The sequence below is a fragment of the Leptodactylus fuscus genome, chromosome 2, assembly GCF_031893055.1.
Source record: "Leptodactylus fuscus isolate aLepFus1 chromosome 2, aLepFus1.hap2, whole genome shotgun sequence".
NCBI lineage: Eukaryota > Metazoa > Chordata > Amphibia > Anura > Leptodactylidae > Leptodactylus > Leptodactylus fuscus.
This window is the reverse complement of record NC_134266.1, coordinates 89990753-90010634: the sequence shown is the minus strand read 5'-3', so window position 1 is coordinate 90010634 and position 19882 is coordinate 89990753. Positions and strand designations below refer to the sequence as shown.

Genomic DNA, 19882 nt, shown 5'->3' with positions numbered 1-19882 from the left:
ATACAGCCTTGTGCTTCTATAGGGTAATGGGCCTGATATTGGCATATATGGATCATATAGCCCGTCTACATAAGCATATACTGGTAGTTTAGTGACCCCCAAGTCCCATGACAGGTTCCCTTTAATACTGATGGTCTATTCTGAGGACCCCTTTAACTTGAACAGTGTAATATTTTCATGCAATAAGCAAACACAAGCTTCACTTAAAAAAAAAAAAAAAAAACTGTTAAAGACCCCTTTCACCACATAACGCTAGATGTGCAGAGGAGCCTTAGTACATATTCACACTACTGCCCAGGAGCTTCCCCTAGTAGTAAGGTAGAAGGAACAGAAAAACGTCCCAAACATGTATTTACTTCAGTGTCTCCATGCCAGACATACCCTGCATAAACCTATGTAGAGAGAAAGCTTGCAGGAGACTGGTATAGTGGTATATCCCTGGGGCCACAGACACAAGTGCTTCTTCATTAGCACATTACTAGAGGCTTCCCAGTGGCCGCCATGCTGCCTACATCCTGCACACGTACTACACAGGTAGCTGCTGCCCCGCGGACTTCCCCTTCTCCTCACCTGTTGCTCTTCCCGTAAAGACCATGGCGTCTGTCACAGCCAGAAAGACAACCAATCAGCTCGCAGAGGAGGAGGAGCGCAGAACTGATGGTGACGAGCTAAGCCAATTGCAGACTAGTGGGCGGGACGGAGGTGAGAGCCGGCAGATCGCTGTGCAGATCCTGTACTTTGTATAGTGTTGCTATAGACTGAGGTGGCGGCTGCTCCCGGTAACATAACGTTCTTTGTACAGTGTGTCGGCTGCACGGAGCTCTGTGCCTGGGATGGAGCTGAGGGAAGGCGGTCTGCGCCGCCAGGCCGTCAAGAGGCATCTGCACAAGCACAACCTGAAGCACCGCTATGAGTTCCTGGAGACTCTGGGGAAGGGGACGTACGGCACGGTGAAGAGAGCCCGGGACAAGCAGGGGAAGGAGGTGAGAGCCGGGCTTGTATGGGCTTGTCTATGGGATGTTAGGTGGAGGGAAGCCATTGCTTTGTGTATATGTACATGGCTGCAGGATTGTCAGGTCTGTGCACTGCGCATCCCTATCCCGGGGCACCAGCACTGGCACATTGTCCTCCTTCTCTGCCACAGGTGGAGGGAGCTGGCACTACAATGTAGCAGAGAGCTGTGCCATGAATTATTTGTGAGCTCACTTACCACCTGTTCTCAGGGAGATCAGTGACCTGGGTAACTAAGAGAAAGTACAGCCCCCACCTCCTAACTTACTGGTACCCATAGCTCCTGGTCTGGGGTGCAGAGCTCACGGATACAGCCATAGTGATGGCACATGTCCCTTTGGTCAGCCCTTGGAGACTATAAAGTAATGCAGAAATTATTACGAAATGTCTAGATGAGAAATTATAAGTTATCCTCTTAACTCTCTTGCAAGCTATACGTTGCTGTTTACGGCAGATGACATATATCTATATCCATCCATATATATGTGTGTATGTCTGTGTGTGTGTGTGTGTGTATATATATATATATATATATATATATATATATATATACTGATTTAAAGGTGTATGTGTATGTATATATATATATACATACACACATATACATACTATATATATATATATATATATATATATATTCTGATTTAAAGGTGTGTGTGTGTATATGTATATATATATATATATATATATATATATATATATATATATATATATACATATATATATATGAAGAGCTCAACGGAAAAATGGCCTAAGTCCAAAAATCAATATTGTGAGAAAAACGAAATTTAAAGTTTTAGCCTAAAGCAAACGGGCATTATTGTGGAATATATCTATCCAATGTAATCAGCTAATGAACACCGTTAATCCTAATCATAAATTGTATTATTTATTAAAAAAATTGCAGCTTCATGTATAAATATTATTTATTTAATATTATTAATTAATTACTACTATTATTAAACGATGAAGAATAATAATTACCTGCCTCCCTTTTCGGCGCTAAATATGTGCAAAAGTCGATTTAGAGCCTTTTAAACAATAAGACAAAGTTTTTACACTAATATAAACAACAGACCGGAAGTCACGATTTCAATGAAAAAATGACCAACGAGAGTGAAGTAAGTAAGTTTGTATTGGACTTAGGCCATTATTCCATTGAATGTAAATTCTTCTGCATTGAAATATATGGACTTAGGTCATTAATCCTAGGTACCTTGTAAACCCAATGCATAGAACGAGGTACAAAGAAGCTTTCTAGGTAATAATTTGAAATATGACAAAATGTGGACTTAGGCCATTTTTCCGTTGAGCTCTTCATATATATATATATATATATATATACACACACACACACACATATACATACAGTAGTACTAGGGGTGCTACACGTTTTATTTACCATCCTGCCCTGCTCTTTATATCATCATTGCTGCCACCGTGAGTGACTCTGGTAATAACATATTATGGCATTGTTACTTCAGCAGTTGTCTTTCATGCTAAGGTATGTATGTTCTGAGTATTTGCCCCTGGCCAGACTCCTTTTGCAGGTCCATAGACTTGATGGCAGTTGTTTACTGGTCTCTTTTGTTTGGGTTCCTGTACTACTTGGCATTGCCATGCGTCTTGCCCTTGGGATTTGTTGGCAGACATGTCCTCTGAGTAAATGTGACTCTTAAAATTACTTCCTTGCAACTAGAAGTAATTAATAGTTAGGGTTACAGTAATTTACTATTGTGTCCTGAGTTACCCCAGCAATGTTATTGCAACATTAGTGTTAGTGCAACATTGTTATTTTGAGTATATTTTTCGTATTCATTTCTGTAGTGTGTGATTTTTGGTTTATGTGGGTTTTTACAGGTTTCAGGTTGTATTGACTTCAGTGTGGAGAGTATCAGGCCAGTGCAGAGAAATATTGGACATGATATTAAGGTGGCCATACGATTGTTTGTTGCTATATTGCTAAACTGTAGAATCTGTCTTGTGTCATAGTGTTGGTTAGTATGTTGATAATAGTCTCTCGTGCCTGGTGATGGCAGCTACGGGGATGGCATTCCACTTAGCACGCTCTTTGCTGTTGCACGGTTACCCACAATAGCCGATTGGCTTGCAAACATTTGCACTAGCCGGTAATCTGTGGATAAAGGCTCAGCCTCCTTTATGAAGCAAATTCCTGGCTGTGTCCTGGCCTACGGTCACACGCTCTCTGCTCTTAACCCTTTCTCTATATCACTAAATTATATAGACACATAGGGGCCTATGTAGCAGGTGAAAGTGTTTTCTATGCTGGCTATGAGACTGAGTTGATGGGCTACCTACTATGTAATGGTTTTTCCCAAGTCTCATCCTACTGAGGACAAGTGGAGATCATATTTTGCATTGGGATTTCCTGCCCCTATCTGTCTCCTGATCACTATCTTGGAAGTCCCCAGTACAGTTGTGACCAGTCTATCATCACAATGACACATTGCTGTGCTGGGAACAGGCCAACTCTAACAATTGAGCTGTGCAGAGCGTGGGCGCAGCAGACTTGTTAAAAATAGCAGACTAGTTTCGTTATTCCTGTTTTTCTTTGGGGTATTTCTCTTTTACAACTGTTGACTTTTCCGCAGTGGATGAGCTCACAGATTCAGGACTGTTTTAGCAGCAGTGACAACAGGTGCTTCTCACATCCACTGCTCTGGAAACTAGTATTTTTCAACCGGCAACAAGCTTTCCAATGGTCAGGCAGCTATAGATAGAGGCTAAGCCCCCACAGCATCTGTCTGGTTTTTTTGGACGGACACAAAAGATGTAGTATTTTTTTTTTCTTGATCTCTGTGTAAACAGATAGTTGGGTTTTTTTTGCATCTATTAAACGGATGCAAAAAAAAAAAAAAAAAACTGATTTGTATGGAGTCTTAGGTTAAAATTAGTTTTTGCGCTTTCTTTTGTCATTTTAGGTTTTGTTTTTGTTTTTTTTTTCAATCATTAGTATTACTAACGTTAGGTTCACTCTAGCATTCCGGTTTCAAAACCCTGTACGCTTAAAAAGAGCTTACCTGCAGAAATCCATGGACCACATAGACTGTAATGAGGTCCAGCAGGTTTTCGCACAAAATCTGCAGAGAGAAAAGTCCTGCTTGCATATTTCTACTCTTAATATTTTAAGCAGAATGGGGGATGGAGTCCCTGAACAGTCACCAAAAGCTTATGTCACCGCAGCCTTAGTAAAATTTGGGTGCTTTCTACTAGAAACAGCACCATATCTGTACACGGGCTCCTTCAGCTATTGCAGCTGAATTGCAATTCCACTTGTGGCCTATAGGCAGGTGTGTCACTGTTTCTGGAAGAAAGCAGCCATATCTCTCTAATAGTGGAGAAACTAACTTAGCATTATGGTTACCACTTGGTCATCCACAAAGAATGCAGCTTCTGTTGATGACCCCTTATATGTGCTCCTTCATTGATGACACATCAGTCCATGGTGGCCTATGTATAGATCCTGTCCTTGTGGGTGATGGATTCACAAGAAACTCTAGCCAATGCAGCCATGACCCCAGAATGCTAGGTGTTACGTAGCCTCCTGCCCTAGATTATGTCACAAAGACTAGGAATAGGAGATGAAGAGTAGACATACCTTAGCCCCCAGCTGTCCTGGGCAAGTGCCCTACTGCCTCCTGCCACGGCAGGGCAAAATCCACTCACCTGTTCCAGAGTCTTTTTTTCCTGAGTCCCGTCTTCAGACCGCTACTGTGCTGTGGATTTGGCTACTTACCTGAACAAATGTTAGGTGTCACCTCTGCTAACTTCCCAGACGCAGCCACTCCACTACAACACCATCCCCTTAGTGTAAAAGAGAGGAGATAGAGAGGACACGGTGCCACTGCCACACAAAGTATAGCGAGAGAAGGAGCTTCAGTATGCTTAAGACCCACTGACACTGCATTATTACTTGTGAATGTAAGTTAGGGTTACTAACCTAAACCCTAACCATTTTACAAGGTTTGTCCAGAGCGAATCAGAAAAAAATTCTGATACACTCCGGTGCCGGAAAAATAACACCACTCCCAAGAACAAGCCCTAGCCCTTGTTTCAGAGAAAAAAAATAATACAAGACACTGTTTTATTTTCGGAGAAACAGGGTAACACCTTTCCTCGAATCTATGTTATCTGTTCCTAGGCGAGTAAAATTTAGAGGCCAGGAATCCGACTCGCCTAAAACGTCTCCTGCAAGATCCATCTGTACTGTATTAGTAAAGGATAATAACATGTTTATCTAATGCAGAACATACACCTATCTATTTACCTGCAGCTACCTGACTGGCCTGTCACCCATTCTCTTGTTTATAAGGTTGCTTCCCCTGTATACAGGTCATATAACAGGCTTGCCATCTTTCCACACAAATCCAAGTTCTGTCCATGAAAAAAATCAGACAGGACACACATCCATTATAGTAAATGGAGCCACTGATCAAATCTATGGCGCTACGAAAAGCAACGAACACGAATATCATCTGTCTGCTGTCCATGTTTCATCACTTTTAGACAGATTCCCAGATTATTTATATATATATATATATATATATATATATATATAATATATTGTGGCATCTATATATACTGAATATTGAAGCTGTGTTGCCCTATTGATACGCACCCATATGGGCTGTGCTTAATGTACAGTTTGCTGAGCATGTGGTAACATGTTAAACGTAACAATGCATTGTTATCTATGGACCTAAAACCATTGGCAACAATCAAGATCCTTTCCATTTTTAGACTTGTTTGTGTCATTGCCTGGTACCGGTAACCTTCTGGTTATTGGTTGTGACTTAGTCATGAGGCAGATGGTAATGGCTTCTCCGTGTATAAGAATACCTCATCTGCAGACCATGTAAATGAGAGATGATTGTGTGCTTAGCCCAGAGCTAGTACAGCCTGGAGACCTCAGTTCATCTGCTACTTGAATAGAATGAGGATAAACCTCAACATGACCGAATTTCACAGCAACATAAACAAAGAGGGTAATTGAATCCTGCCGGTGATGCAACATATTTTCCACTGCCATGCACCCAGCGTGTTTCCCACCTGAAACAACAAGAAAGCTATTCTGCCCTGGCATGTTCTGAGCGACCTGTGATAACAGTTTCCTTGGGAACAGGAACATTTAGGGTCCGTCTCACTCCCACCCCCATATGTGACATACATTCTCTGTCCTTGTCTGTCTGTCTGTCTGTAGGACTCCTTTACTTCCGCATTCTTGCTTCTACAAATGGTTTGAAGCTTCTTTGTTTTTCCTTTGTTTTGTTCTGGTTTTCTTTATACTCTCCACTTGCCCCCTCCCAGCATAAGAATTCTAGGGGGAAGGAGGAAGCTCAAGATTGGCACTGCAGAGCATCTCACTAAAAGTGAATGTGCTGCTCCTGGCACCTTTACTCAGGTTTGTTTCTGTAGAAGGTGACGTCTTGTGTAGCCTCAGCAATACTGCTCTGCTTCCTAGTCCAGCAAAAGGTGCTTATTGAGAAAGATGCAAGGTGTAAATTTCCACCTAAGATACTCACACAGACTACTCAATTGAAAAGTTTTCTGGTCCATGGTTCTCAATAAACATTATCTTTTGTGCTGAAAAGGGTAAAAACTCCCTTCTTGGAATCCTGCCACAGTCTCGACTTCCAGTGCCATGACCCTTTGTGGAGAGCTGTGAAGATCGAGTTCTGTCCTTCTTGCCAGATGACCAGATGATGGAAACACAGTACTAATACATTAGAGGACCTCCACCATGTCCAACTCTTTACATCTTTTAATAGTTGCTGTTCCACTGATTCCAGCATAGTTGGAATTTTTTTTCTATTGACCCCCGCCTCTCCTGAGCCATTGGTACCAAATATGCTGACTAGGTTGTGGAAACTGGCACTGCATATTAACATATCTCCAAGAGACAGAAAGCTGTCTCTCCAGTGTGTCTATGTATTTATCAAATATATTGAGCCCCCCTGGAAACCATGCCAGTCCTGAGTATTTATAGCACTTTACATACCAGAATATTGTGACATTATGTAAGCAGTGGATGATTTAAAAAATAAAAATCTGCACTTTTATAAGCGTTGTGTTTTGGTAAAAAGTAGATCTTAAATCCTCTTTTCTTACTTTGTTGTTACCAGGTGGCTATAAAGTCAATCCGCAAGGACCGTATAAAACATGAGCAGGATATGCTACATATTCGAAGAGAGACTGAGATTATGAGTTCCCTGTGCCATCCTCACATCATCTCTATATATGAAGGTAAGAAGATCAAAACGTGTCTTCACAGAATAAGCAACCATAAATCTGTGCTGACAAATTAATCCTAACTGGATACAGACTGAGTAATAAGGGCCATGTGAGCACGCCAAATGTTGCTGTACCAGTAATGATGGTTTGAAAATCCTGTGGCTTCACATGGACTTGGGCAATATAAAGTAATACACAAATAATACTATGAGTAATTTATTGCTTGTATGCTTCGTGTTTATAAAGAGTTGGGGAAAGAAAAACCTCCGCACCTCTTCCACACACGTTGCATCCTGGAAAGTGGCATGCTGGCACAGGCAGACTAGCTTCGGGGTATTGGGCAGGCCTGTACAGGTGTGCAACAGCATCTCCTCCCTGCATTTAATAAGAATAATCTCTATGTTGAGAAGGAAAGCGAAGGCTACAGCTGTCTGTATGAGACAGACTAATAACCTGCAGCGCCATTACTCATAGGGACTTTTACTTGCTAAATGGGAACTTTTATATATGACTTCACCACTACATTTCGAAAAGTGAAGATCACGTGTTTTATAGTAATGTACTGTAAACTGTATTACACTCCCACATTTCTGAAGCGTAGGTGTTGTGCGGAAGGTCTACTGTTATTGGTTCTTTACATAACACCTCCTGTATTTACCCATTAAAGCTTTTAATAGTTGTTTTGTCCCCCTCCCATGCATTACTACAATACAGTGGTGCCTCAAGTTACAATATTAACTGGTTCCCGGACTGGTTCCTGTAGTTGAAGCTACAGTAACTTGAGACCGGAACTCTATGGAAAGCTAGCAGTTGGTTCTAGGTTATAGGACTGCATTGTACTGCAGAGAGGCGCTACCAGACAACCAATCAGGGTTTTACCAGTGAAATTATTATGCCAGCCGGGCATTGTATGTTGAGTCTAGCTCCAAGTTACAGTAGTCTAGAAAAGACCACTGTATGCTGAAAATATTCTATCCTGAAGCCATTGAAACTTTGAGGGACCACTGTAATTGGACAGTTTGTGGTGTTCTAGTGTATGGTATCTCAGTAGATCCAGATGAGGCACATCATATGATAAGCTGTTTCTGTAGACAAGGAAGTATCATCAACATGGAATAAATGAACTTGGGCGCAGTAACACCAGTTGTGCAGTTTCAATTGCCTTTCTGCACTCCGAGCGAAAGTGCAAAGCATAGAAAGGACACAGGACAGCTGCTTATCAGCCCGGAAGATAACTGGGTTGTAAAGATATAAAACAGGCCAGCCACCTGGAGCTAGTATACAGGAGGTAGCTAGGGTGCTGTGAAACAAACAGATTTTTACACAAATTGCGCCATTCAGTACTCATCCTGCACAGGCTGAGGCAGAGTCTCTCGCACAAAGAGATCATTCCCCTGTCCCTATAGTGTATTTGTGCCTTGTTCATGATGGGCAGCCCCATGACTCAGTGGTCAGTACTGTAGGCTTGCAGCACTCAGAAGTTTATGTTTTCCCCGTGTTTGCGTGAGTTTCCATCGGGTACTCAGTTTTTTTCCCCACAATGCAAAGACATACTGATAGGGAATATATAGAGATTATGAGCCTAAAAAGGGACAGTGATTGTCAATGTCTGTAAAGTGCTGCAGAATATGAACGTGCTGTATAAGTTAAGAAAATAACAAAACCACAATAATCAGGATTGCTTCCCATTGATCCTTTAACTTCCTTCTCAGCAGACCTAGGTGTCACCTTGTCTTCTGCTGAAAGTTTTTCAGGATAAACTGTTTTATGAGTGAATGTGTGTGTGATATAAAACATTCTGTGTATATAGTGGAACAGCCTTTTACTAGTATTGCTTTAGTCATACTGTACATGTCGCTCTTGCTGTGTGTTTAGATGTCTATGATTAGGACATCGTGGCACATGGTCTGGCGTTGAAAATATTACATGTGATGGCACACCCATAGCAGGTAGATCCACCTTTCTGTCGGTGCTTTCTCTAAACTTGTTATTGGGAAATCACACCCTGAATTTTCGGTTCTTCATGGACACTCACATGTATCTGCTCCACCCTCTCTTCCTGTTTGCTACATTGCTTTTATTCCAGCCCCTTACAGTGTTTTGGGAGGTCCTTGTACTCTTTTATAAGTATTACAACCTTTACTATATTTAATATTTCAGTGTAATCAGTGGCATAACTACCGCCGTAGCAGCAGAGGCAGCTGCCACAGGGCCCAAGACATTAGGGGCCCGGCGACAGCCGCTACCACTGCGTTTTTTTTTTTTCTTTCTTAAGAGGCCGTTAGCCGGTAACGGGCCCTATTTACTTACTGATCCTGGCAGGGCCGGGATCGGTAAGTGACACCGCGGGCCCCACATACACTATCATTATACTCGGGAGGTCTTTTCAGACCCCTGAATATAATGATTGGAGGCTCGGGAGAGGTAAGCGAACATAAAAAAACATTGTTACTTACCTCTCCGCAATCCGGGCAGGCTTCAGGCCTAATCGTCTGATGTCTCATGACCTTGGCCTGCGTCCCGGTTCATGTGACGTCTGACGTCATTGAAGATGGTCTACAGCGAAGGACTGCAGCAGAGCTGGGAGATAGGTGAGTAACAGTGGGGTTTTTTTGGTTTTTCTCCCCCTGGGTCTCCGATTATTATACCCTGGGGTCTGAAAAGACCCCAGAGTATAATAATTGTTTATGGGTGTCCACAGTGGGACATAATACTGTGTGCAGGGGCCACTATGGGGTATAATACTGTGTGCAGGGGCCACTATGGGACATAATACTGTGTGCAAGGGCCACTATGGGACATAATAGAGCGCGCAGGAATGCGTAGGAGGGGGTCAGTTGAGGTCTTCGGTGGGGGGGGTGTCAAAAGTTCGCCACGGGGCCCCGCCATTCCTAGTTACACCACTAAGTGTAATCCTAATATACATTAAGTTTCAAGAATTTGTGTGTGCATGAAAAGTCATGGCACAACTCGGCCATAGATATAATAAGCTTTCCCCCTTCCCTAACGGAAGCTTTTAATGAAGTGGAATGTGCATGCTGCCTCTACACTGAAAGTTTATGGACTTACAGTGCTTGGCTATCTCCATCAGTCATGGACATCAATTGGAGCAGCAATAAGCATGCATGATCACTGATACTTTCTAATGCCTCCTGTCCTCTGTTAGTGATCAGATGGGGTCCCAGTGGTTGAGCTCCCACTAATCCTAATCGTACATTTCTATCTTTTGGATGTTTGTTCAAGCCAACATCAATTGCCGCAGTAGAATTCCCAGGCTAACCCTCAGATCTCTACTCCAGTTGTGCAGCAGATCTGGACAAAGATTAGCCCTATTGGTATTCAATGCTAATCCTCAGGTTTTCTGTGCTATATAAATAGTGTGCTACTTATTTCCTCTTCTGATTTTATTTTTAATAATACATTTTATTTATATATTTTGGCAACATATTCGGCAGCACTTTACATATCGTAGGGTTAAGGTACAAAAAAAAATTTATATTACAGAATAAGAAATAAATTCATACAATGGGAGTGAGGGCGCTGCTCACAAGCGCTTAGAGGGGGTGACAGAAGAAGTATATAGTAATAATAAAATGTATATTTATGTCAAATCCACCATGCTTGAGCAGGGCCGTAGAGTTTTTAAAAGATGGTTCTATATTGGAGGCTTCAGTCTTTGTCTAATTTTTAATTGTTCATCCATAAAATTAAATTACCTATCTTCTACTTCTATAGTGTTTGAGAACAGCAGCAAAATCGTCATTGTGATGGAGTATGCAAGCCAAGGTGACCTGTATGATTATATCAGTGAACGGCAGCGGCTCAGTGAACAAGAGGCACGGCGATTCTTCAGGCAGATTGTATCTGCTGTCCAGTACTGTCATGCGGTAGGTTTGAGTATTGTGTTAAACATTAAAATGTATGGTTTCTTGGTAGTTCCATCACTTATATACTTATCTCTGTGCCTATTTTAGAATGGGATTGTACATCGGGATCTCAAGCTAGAAAATATTCTACTGGATGAGAACAAAAATGTAAAGGTGAATATTGAAACTCAATGAAGCTCCCACTGTCGTAAAGCCACGGTTCTGCTCAGCGAGCCTCCATGCCTGTTATAATTTGTGTGAAGGACCGAGTTGTCGGTGAAGTACATTCTATGTTAAAGGGATCCTATCATTTAAACACTTTTTTTTTTTTTTTTCTAGTTGACACGTCGGAATAGCCTTAAGAAAAGCTATTCGTCTCCTACCTTTATAAGTCATCTCCGGCCTGCCGTTCGGTGAAAAATCCGGGTTTTGTCAGTATGCAAATGAGTTCTCTTGCAGCACTGGGGGCGTCCCCAATGCTGTGAGAGAACTCTCTCCAGCGACGCCTCCATCTTCTTTAGCAACTGCCACTTCATCTTCTTCTTCCGGCTGGGGTCAGGCTTGTGTGCCTGCGCAGTCGGCTTTGCCATCAGGACCCAGGCAGAGCCGAGTGGATAGGCCGGCCGGCAGCCATTTTTTGGAGGCCACTTATGTGTGCATGCGCAGTATGATCCTGTAGTTCTATGGAGATTTTTCACCGAATGGCAGGCCAGAGACGACTTATAAAGGTAGGAGACGAATAGCCTTTCTTAAGACTATTCTGACATGTCAACTAGAAAAAAAATGTGTTTAAATGATAGGATTCCTTTAAAACAAAAATGTTAAGTGGTGTATAAGGCTCTGCTGCCATACTTATGGCAGAGCCTTACTCTGGGTATAATTGATATGCTGTGACTTATAAAAGCACAACTTTTTTTTTTTAAATCTCTGCATGTCCACTGCTGATATTTTTCTGCTGTGTGTAAATGGGACTAGCCAGATCTATCCCATCTGCTTTGCAGGTACTGTAAAACTCTGCGATCTTTGTTATGGTGTTTCCGATGTGGCCATATTGTGGCATTTTCGCAATGTGGGGCCCTAGCTGTAGTCCAAGTTCACACCACAGAAAATGAAGTAAATTCCTCTTCATTTGCCAACCTCCAGCTACCCGCGGCAGAATGCTTTCCGTCACTGATTAGGCCCCGATGAATATGCCTAATCGGTGGGGAGTCTTGAGACAAGGACTCCGCAGCTACTTTAGTCCACGGCATCTGCAGCAAGATTAAGTAGGACATTTTTATTTTTGCTGAGATCTCTGCCTTCCGTTGAAAACAATGAGAGGCTGAATCCTGGCAGAATCTGTCACTGATTTGCGTCAGATTCCTACATGTGAACACCCGCTATCTAATCTCTCTCCACATACAAGGATATCCTGATCAGCATATGCTAAAATACTTGCTAGATTAGGTGTTATATCCTTTTAAGAACCCAGTAGAAAAATATTCCTTCAGCACAAGAGGTCTATAGTAAAACTTGACTTTTATTAGAAAAATATAAAAAATAGGTACCAGACATAGGAAAAAAGATGTAGAAAAACTTACATGGTCAATTCCAAGTATGCATGTATGGTTGAAGACAGACAAGCCTACGCATTTCGGGACATCCGTCCCTTACTCATGGCAATGAGTTATATCCTTTTACCACATTAAGGAAGCATTGGTGGCATAATGATTAGTCCAACCATAAATGTCTGATCTGAAAGGGAGGGGCTGTCTTCTGCTGGCATTTATAGAACGCCTAGAATTAGAGCCTGGAGCTGTAGCATCTTGTTAGAAATTGCCACACAGCCTCATCCAGGTGACCGCAGGAGTTTCAACACCATGCTGGCTCAGGTTCTGCTATTTTAGACTTGAATAGAGCAATGTTCTCATCCCTGACATAGCAAAGGGTCTTCAAGATACTGAAGATTCCAAGTGGACTGGCTAGTCGGCATGCTGCTGCTCCATTCATTTCACTGGGGCAGAGTGCTGTACTTCGGCTATATGTGGCATTCCCCTTTAAATGAATGGAGTAGTGTTGCACGTTTCAAACCAGTTGCTATATTAAAATACCTCCATTCTGATTATGGATCAGACCTTCACTCATTAGTAAGTTACCCCCTGTCCTATGAAATTCTTGTGACAGGACAACCCCTTTAAGTTCCAGAAAATCTGATTAATGCAGGCTGTAAATCAAGTTCCTAATAATAGGGCTGTTCCCATCTTTACAGCAGAGCAGCTGACATCTGCTGTAATAGTACGGCAGATTTCGGCAAGGGGTTAATATTCATTTTTGGTGCTATTTTTCAAGACCTATGAAGAGGCTTATGATAAAAAATCCCAGAAAAAAGTTTCCAGAGTGTGCTGCATTTTGGAAAAAGTGTCTGTATATAGAATTTTTCAGTGTTTGACTTTAGACTTTAATGCAACATCTAGCTGCAGCATTTTTCATGAGAAATAATGCAGTGAAAAAAAATTCACAAGGCAGCATAGAGTACTAAACTAATATCACTGACCAACGTGTCTAGCACTTCTATTCTGAGAGTGTCTGTTCTAATGTACTGGCTCAGACAATGTGGTCAGTGATCGCAGAATAACCACTCCCATAAAGTATCATCAGGAAGAGAACATTGCTGGCTCTGCTGTAACGCTCTAGAAGAAATGCCATTGGCCTCACTCCGGGATTTCCCCTCCAAGACTTCTAATGTAGTTTATCTCTCCAAGTGAAACTCTGATAATGCACCAAGGTCATTGCTTCCCTGCTGCACTGGCTTCACTAGCGCATATCTTATATTACACTAATGGTTATTCAGACCTGCAGCCTTGCTGGTCTCCCGGTACTTACTATATTAGTATTAGTGCAGAAACTTCAATCAAACCCGAAATTTTATTTTTAACTGGAGGATTGAAGGAGGCTGCCTGGTCTGTAGATTTTTTTTTTTTTTTTTTTTTCTTAATTTAAAGAAAATCAAGGCTTTTAATGGTGCAAACTATATGTTTAAAAAAAATAAAAATTCTGCTCACTGCTGCCTTGTCATTCTCGTTCTGACACTTCCCAATGCTTCTACTGATGTGTACTTCCTGGGCCCTCTCAGCAAACTAGAAATGACTACTGAGTCATAGGCTGTCTCAGCCAATTATTGTGTCGAGAGACCAGCAGAGGACCCAGAAGTATCATCAGTAAGGTGAATAGGACTTATTTTTATTACTTTGCTCCATTCTACACCTTTTCTTCAAAAATAATTTTTTCAAAAAAAAAAAAAAAAAAGCAATGCTGATATGTGTCCAAAATTTCTTCATGTTTAACCCTTAACATTAATACATAATCCAGTACTTCTCAATGCTTTTCTGAAATCTGATGTGTGAAAAATGGCCTTGTCCTTTAACCCAAAAATTCAGCATCTTTTGAACAAACTTGTTTTTGTGCGGTTTGTGGACTTTATCCTCCTGCAGGAGGCCTGGTTGAATGTTCCATGCTGGCAGCAGTCCAGTATATCTATGCAAACATAGAAGGGAGGGGTGCGGGAAAGAATGTTCCTCATTCATTTACATACAGGATCCGGAGTGCTGTCAATGATCACCTTTTCCTAGTATGTGGCTGTAGCAGTGTTCTTTAACCTTTTCTCGCTCACTTGTATAATGATATGATTGAATAGTAAAATAATAATAATAATGTTGTCTCATTGTAGATTGCAGATTTTGGACTTTCTAACATCTACCACTCAGACAGCTTTCTTCAGACCTACTGTGGCAGCCCGCTGTATGCATCTCCAGAAATAGTCAATGGCAGGCCATATATAGGTCCAGAGGTGAGCAGATTTAGTCTTTCTCATGATGCAAATGCATGCTGTGTTGTTAAAGCGGTTGTCCCAAGATTACACTTACTTACCTATCCACAGGGTAGGTGATAAGTGTCTGATCAGGGTAGGTGACAACTTCCTTTATCTCAATGGGACTGTTGAAGAGAATTGAAGTACATTGCTCTTTAGTGGTCCCATAGAGATGAATGGAGCAGAAGTATGTCGTTTCATTCATATAGAGGGGGACACTGGACCCTGTTCTCCTGAGTTAAAATTTTTGGGTAACCTCTTTAATGATGTATCCATAGCAATATTAAAATATATTCTTATGTGGTTAGCACTGTTTTTAAAGATTTCAAAAGTGGGCTCAAATCCAGTCAAAGACCAGGTCTGTATGGAGGTTTTATGCTCTTCCCATTGAGTGGGGTTTTCCCCCCACACTCCCAAATTAAAGTTTTGAAGTTTATTAATCTTGTAGTTTGAGGATAGTGGAAGTCACAACACCCGTACTCAGCCATGATCTGATCACTGGCCAGATTTGAGCTCTGTTCCCTAGTCTTACAAGGTGACAGTGCTAACCACAGAGCACATACTGTGATTTCTAGGGCACAATATTCTCTGTTTTCTCTGTAAAGGTAAAGATATTCCAGGAACAAACCCTGAATTACAATGCCAACACAAAGTCTTCTACTGTGGCTGTATTTAGATGAGAGGAATTTCCTAGTTGGTTATCTTTGATCTTATGAAATCCCATTAATAAAGCTGTACTTGCTAACTACAAGTGAACATCCCTGTTATTAGTGGGTTTGGCCATTACAACAATATTTATCCTGCGTAAATCTGTGCTTCCCGTGTTCAGGTAAAACTTGCCAGAAGATAGATGTGCTTCCTTAGGCCTGGTGTTTAAAGCTGGACATTTATTTGCTTCTTTTAAAGCACCTGATGGGCATCATGTAGAAGACATATTTCTAGTTACAAAATTGTAGTCTATATAGAGAAGTGAAATTCTAGTATTCTAGCACAGACCTGTAATATAATGTGCTATAGTGGCAAGGTCATATGCAACATAGTGAGCAGAGAAGGCTAGTTAGCAAATTCCGCTCATAGAAAGTTATAGTAGCAGATAACATTTTATTTTGATCCATCTGTATTAAAGCAAATAAAGGTACCTCGCAGTCTTAGCCTAGAACGGTGAGAAATATCATAGTTAGTCTGGGATGGTACTGGGGTAAAGAAGGGGAGGAGTCTGAGTGGCTAGGGCAGGCTTATCCCTCAGCTCCTGAAGCAATGAGTGCACCAGCTGTATAATTTGCATATGACATAAAAATTGGAAGGGGGGGGTGTTTTTCTTTCTCCCGAACTGAGTAACACAGTGTGAACCTTTTCCTTGTTTGGGGCTCGGTAAGGCTTTCTGGAGGTGGTAGACTCTCTTTTAAATTGGTTGTGCTGCTTGTTTTTATCCAATGACAGATCACTAATAAGTGATCGGTGAGGGTCCAACACCGTAGACCCCTGCTGATCACCCTCTTCACTGTTTTCATTGCATGCTGTCTGTTTCATAGTGGCAATATCATGTAATTTCAGCCTCATCCCATGGAAGTTTAGCATGGGTTCCAGATGTGGGCAATGTGTATAGGTCAGCAATATAAAAAAAAAAGTTGGACAACCCTTTTAAAGGTTCTCTACCTATAGATGTCAGTTTCAAATATTTTCTTAACATGTACTTCCTTGAGTTTCTTACATTTTGTATACTTTCACAATTCAATAATACAAAATATTTGATAAACTGCCACCTACATATCCTATAAAATGCCAGATAAGACGTTTATGCTGTATTAACATATCCGATTGCTTATAAGTAAATAATGTGTTCTATTATGCAGGTGGACAGCTGGTCCTTAGGAGTTCTGCTCTACATTCTGGTCCATGGTTGTATGCCTTTTGATGGGCAGGATTACAAGAAGCTAGTGACTCAGATCAGCTGTGGTGCCTATAAGGAGCCAAGTCACCCATCTGGTTAGTAACCTGTGCTTTCTGTTTCTTGGAACATCTTCTAGACAGACGTTACCTTGTTTATACTTGTGCAATACGTTCTTAAGCCAGTTGGTGTGATCTACAAACAATGTAGTATTGACTTTTCAGGTGTTTCTCTCCTGTTATTTGTTCTGTCCTGTTTCCCACTAATAACCTGCCTTTCTGTTTGCAGATGCTTGTGGACTTATTCGTTGGCTTCTTATGGTAAACCCTGAGAGAAGGGCCACCCTTGCTGATGTGGCATCTCACTGGTGGGTGAACTGGGGATATCAACAGCCACTTAGTGAAGCAGAATCAACCAAAGACACCCCATTTTCAATTGTTGGTGGATGGTTCCGAAAATCTTCCCGGCCTTTGTGGGATAACGGCTCTAAGATGCGCACGTTTTTACGTCAACATCTTCCAGGAGCTACAGTTACCCGCCAACGTTCACTGAAACGGTCCAAGAGAGAAAATATGAGTCAAATAATACCACCTCAGGACTCTCAGGAAAAGCCTCCTACTGTGCCACCTGCTCCTAAAAAAGGAATTTTAAAGAAGCCTCAGCAGCGGGAGTCCGGATACTACTCTTCTTCTGAGCATAGTGAGGGCTCACCAATGGGAGAGAATGAGGCTCCTGTATTTACTGTGCCAACAAGTATGGAAGTATTGAATGCTGATACCAATGGACAACAACAGCCAGCTGCCAATGTGGTTAGGAAGGGAATTCTCAAGCGCAATGGAAAGTTCTCTTCTGCTGGGGCAGCACCTGAGTTGTCTTTCGATGCTGTAGACTGTTCTTTAGGGAATAAAAAATTGCCTGTAGGGACACTGGCTCGTAACAGAGCGCCATCTACTGTTAGCCAAGAAAGCATTCTTTCCACCGAGTCTTTTGAATTGCTGGACTTTCCCACTCGATACAGAGAGCATCCAAGAAGCAAAAATACGACTATGAGGGCTAGTGTCTCTGCAGAAGATCTTCTGATATTGGATGCAGATGAGGACAATGAAAAGGATGGTGCTAGACTTTGGGATATGGGATGCTATCGGGCACGGGTAGCAGAGAGCTGTTTGTCTTTAGGTGTGGCAGAAGAAGAAGCCATGCAGGTTTATAGGACTGCAGTTCTGATTGGTCGAGAGCTAAGCTAAGCTTACCTACTACTGTGTGTACTTACTACTGTAAGAAAGGCGAAGAGATCACCGAGGCCTTACACGAGACTCTCAATGTTGCCTACCATATGACCTAAGAATGTCTAAATGAGATGTCAATGATGTAGAAACAAAGGTTACAGAATGAGCATGTAGTACTAAAAAAACAAAAAAAAAACAACTATATATGGCAACAGAGATGACATCCTCCAACTATTGCACTGAGAGTAAAGGCACGTGATGTGCTGCGTAGTTCAGGTTATTCCCTTTCCAAGCTGCTGCCTTATTGTGACCTTACAATACAAGAAACATACTGTATTTGCTTACATATTTATCTGTGCAGGCACACACCTTGTATATCCTTATTGTACAGCATACTGCAATATGGTTATCAGTCCCTAGTGGATGACAGTGACTTGAATTTACTTTAGTATGCTCTTGTTAAGGCTTCCTTTTCTACTTGAAAATACTGCAGTTAACATGTAATACCCCAAATGCAAATTTCAGAATAAAAACCTGATACACGGGTTAAGGAATGCAACTAAAATAATCCTGATAGCACTAAAAACTGAGAGGTTGGACAACAGAGATAGCCCACGCTTTTCTGCTGGAGGTGTTCTGTAGGAACTTGAGGAATTTGCTTTGCACAGTGTTTGGTCTTGGCCATTAATCCAGTGCAAACACTTTTTCTGTGTGTAAATATGAATGTGTGCGTGTTTATATGTATAGCTGTGCACACCCACATGACCTTGAGACTTGACGTGGATATCATTAAAGGGATGGAAAAACCCAACTTAGAACTAAATAGCGGTGAAACTCGCCTGGAGAAAAACTCAACCCAACACTTTTTTTTTTCTTATTAAATTAATGTTATTTATTATTTTTGTATTACTTGCTTTCTGGTGATTTATACATATATATATATATATATATATATATATATATATATATATATAATTTTTTTTTTTTTTTTTCCTGCCAAATTTTAGAATACGTAGGTAGTAGCAACTTTACTGTATTTTTAATCATCTTAATGCTTTCAACAAAACCAATTTCTATTCCTCAGTGGTATCCATTAACCTTCTCCTTATAAGAATTGTATTTTTCTCTGAAGCAGTTAGGATTTTGAGAAGTTTGAAGAAGTGAACGGTCAAGCAAGCTTTTCTGGTTTTGCTATTGGAGATGATGGGTCTAAGGTCCTTTTTCTATGTCTCTTATAGGACATCCATTCTTCCGCAGGGCTTTTTAGATGAAAAGTCGGACTGGAGCACAGGTCAAGGGGTATAATATTTTCTTTAGAAATGTTGCCCTTTTGCAGCTATTCCTGTCCACATTCCTCTAAAAACTGCTAAAATTGATCTCCCCTTGTGATGTCAGTGATACCTTACGCTAAAAAAGTGGGTGCAAGGTATAAGGAGGGGTGTTCTATATACTTTTGTCTTTTGGCATTTCTTTTCTTTATTTTGGTCCATATATTTTCAGGCAAATTAAACCAAAATTAAAACAAATGTTAAATCTGTAACTGTGTATTCTGTTTCATTGGAAGCAGTAAAGAAAGAACAGAAGTGATCAATCTGAGCTGTTACAGTGGAGCTCCTGGGTCTCCCACACAACAAAGGCCACTTTACATAGCACTATTTTCTATAGTACATGGTAAGCCAAAACCAGGATTGGCTCCAAAATATAGAAGAGGTCTAAATCTTTCTCTACATTGGTTTTACTTCTAGTTTTGACTTGCATATACTAAGACAAAATACTGACCATCTACCATTGT

General features: G+C 41.2%; 1 protein-coding gene across 1 annotated transcript; it reads left to right on the top strand.

Moving 5' to 3' along the window:
- Positions 1-771: 771 nt before the first annotated feature.
- Positions 772-19069, top strand: NUAK2 (NUAK family kinase 2). Its single transcript, XM_075264095.1, has 7 exons — positions 772-983; positions 7155-7275; positions 10999-11150; positions 11238-11303; positions 14836-14955; positions 16830-16962; positions 17153-19069. Exons 1-7 carry the CDS (start codon positions 834-836, stop codon positions 18106-18108), a joined length of 1698 nt encoding a protein of 565 aa, XP_075120196.1. The 5' UTR covers positions 772-833; the 3' UTR covers positions 18109-19069.
- The last annotated feature ends 813 nt before the right edge of the window (positions 19070-19882 follow it).

Coding starts and splice junctions, on each gene's coding strand:
- NUAK2 (XM_075264095.1), top strand. CDS start 834: ATGGAGCTGAGGGAAGGCGGTCTGCGCCGCCAGGCCGTCAAGAGGCAT. Junction 7,276..10,998: donor CATCATCTCTATATATGAAG/GTAAGAAGATCA, acceptor CTACTTCTATAG/TGTTTGAGAACAGCAGCAAA. Junction 11,304..14,835: donor ATGAGAACAAAAATGTAAAG/GTGAATATTGAA, acceptor GTCTCATTGTAG/ATTGCAGATTTTGGACTTTC.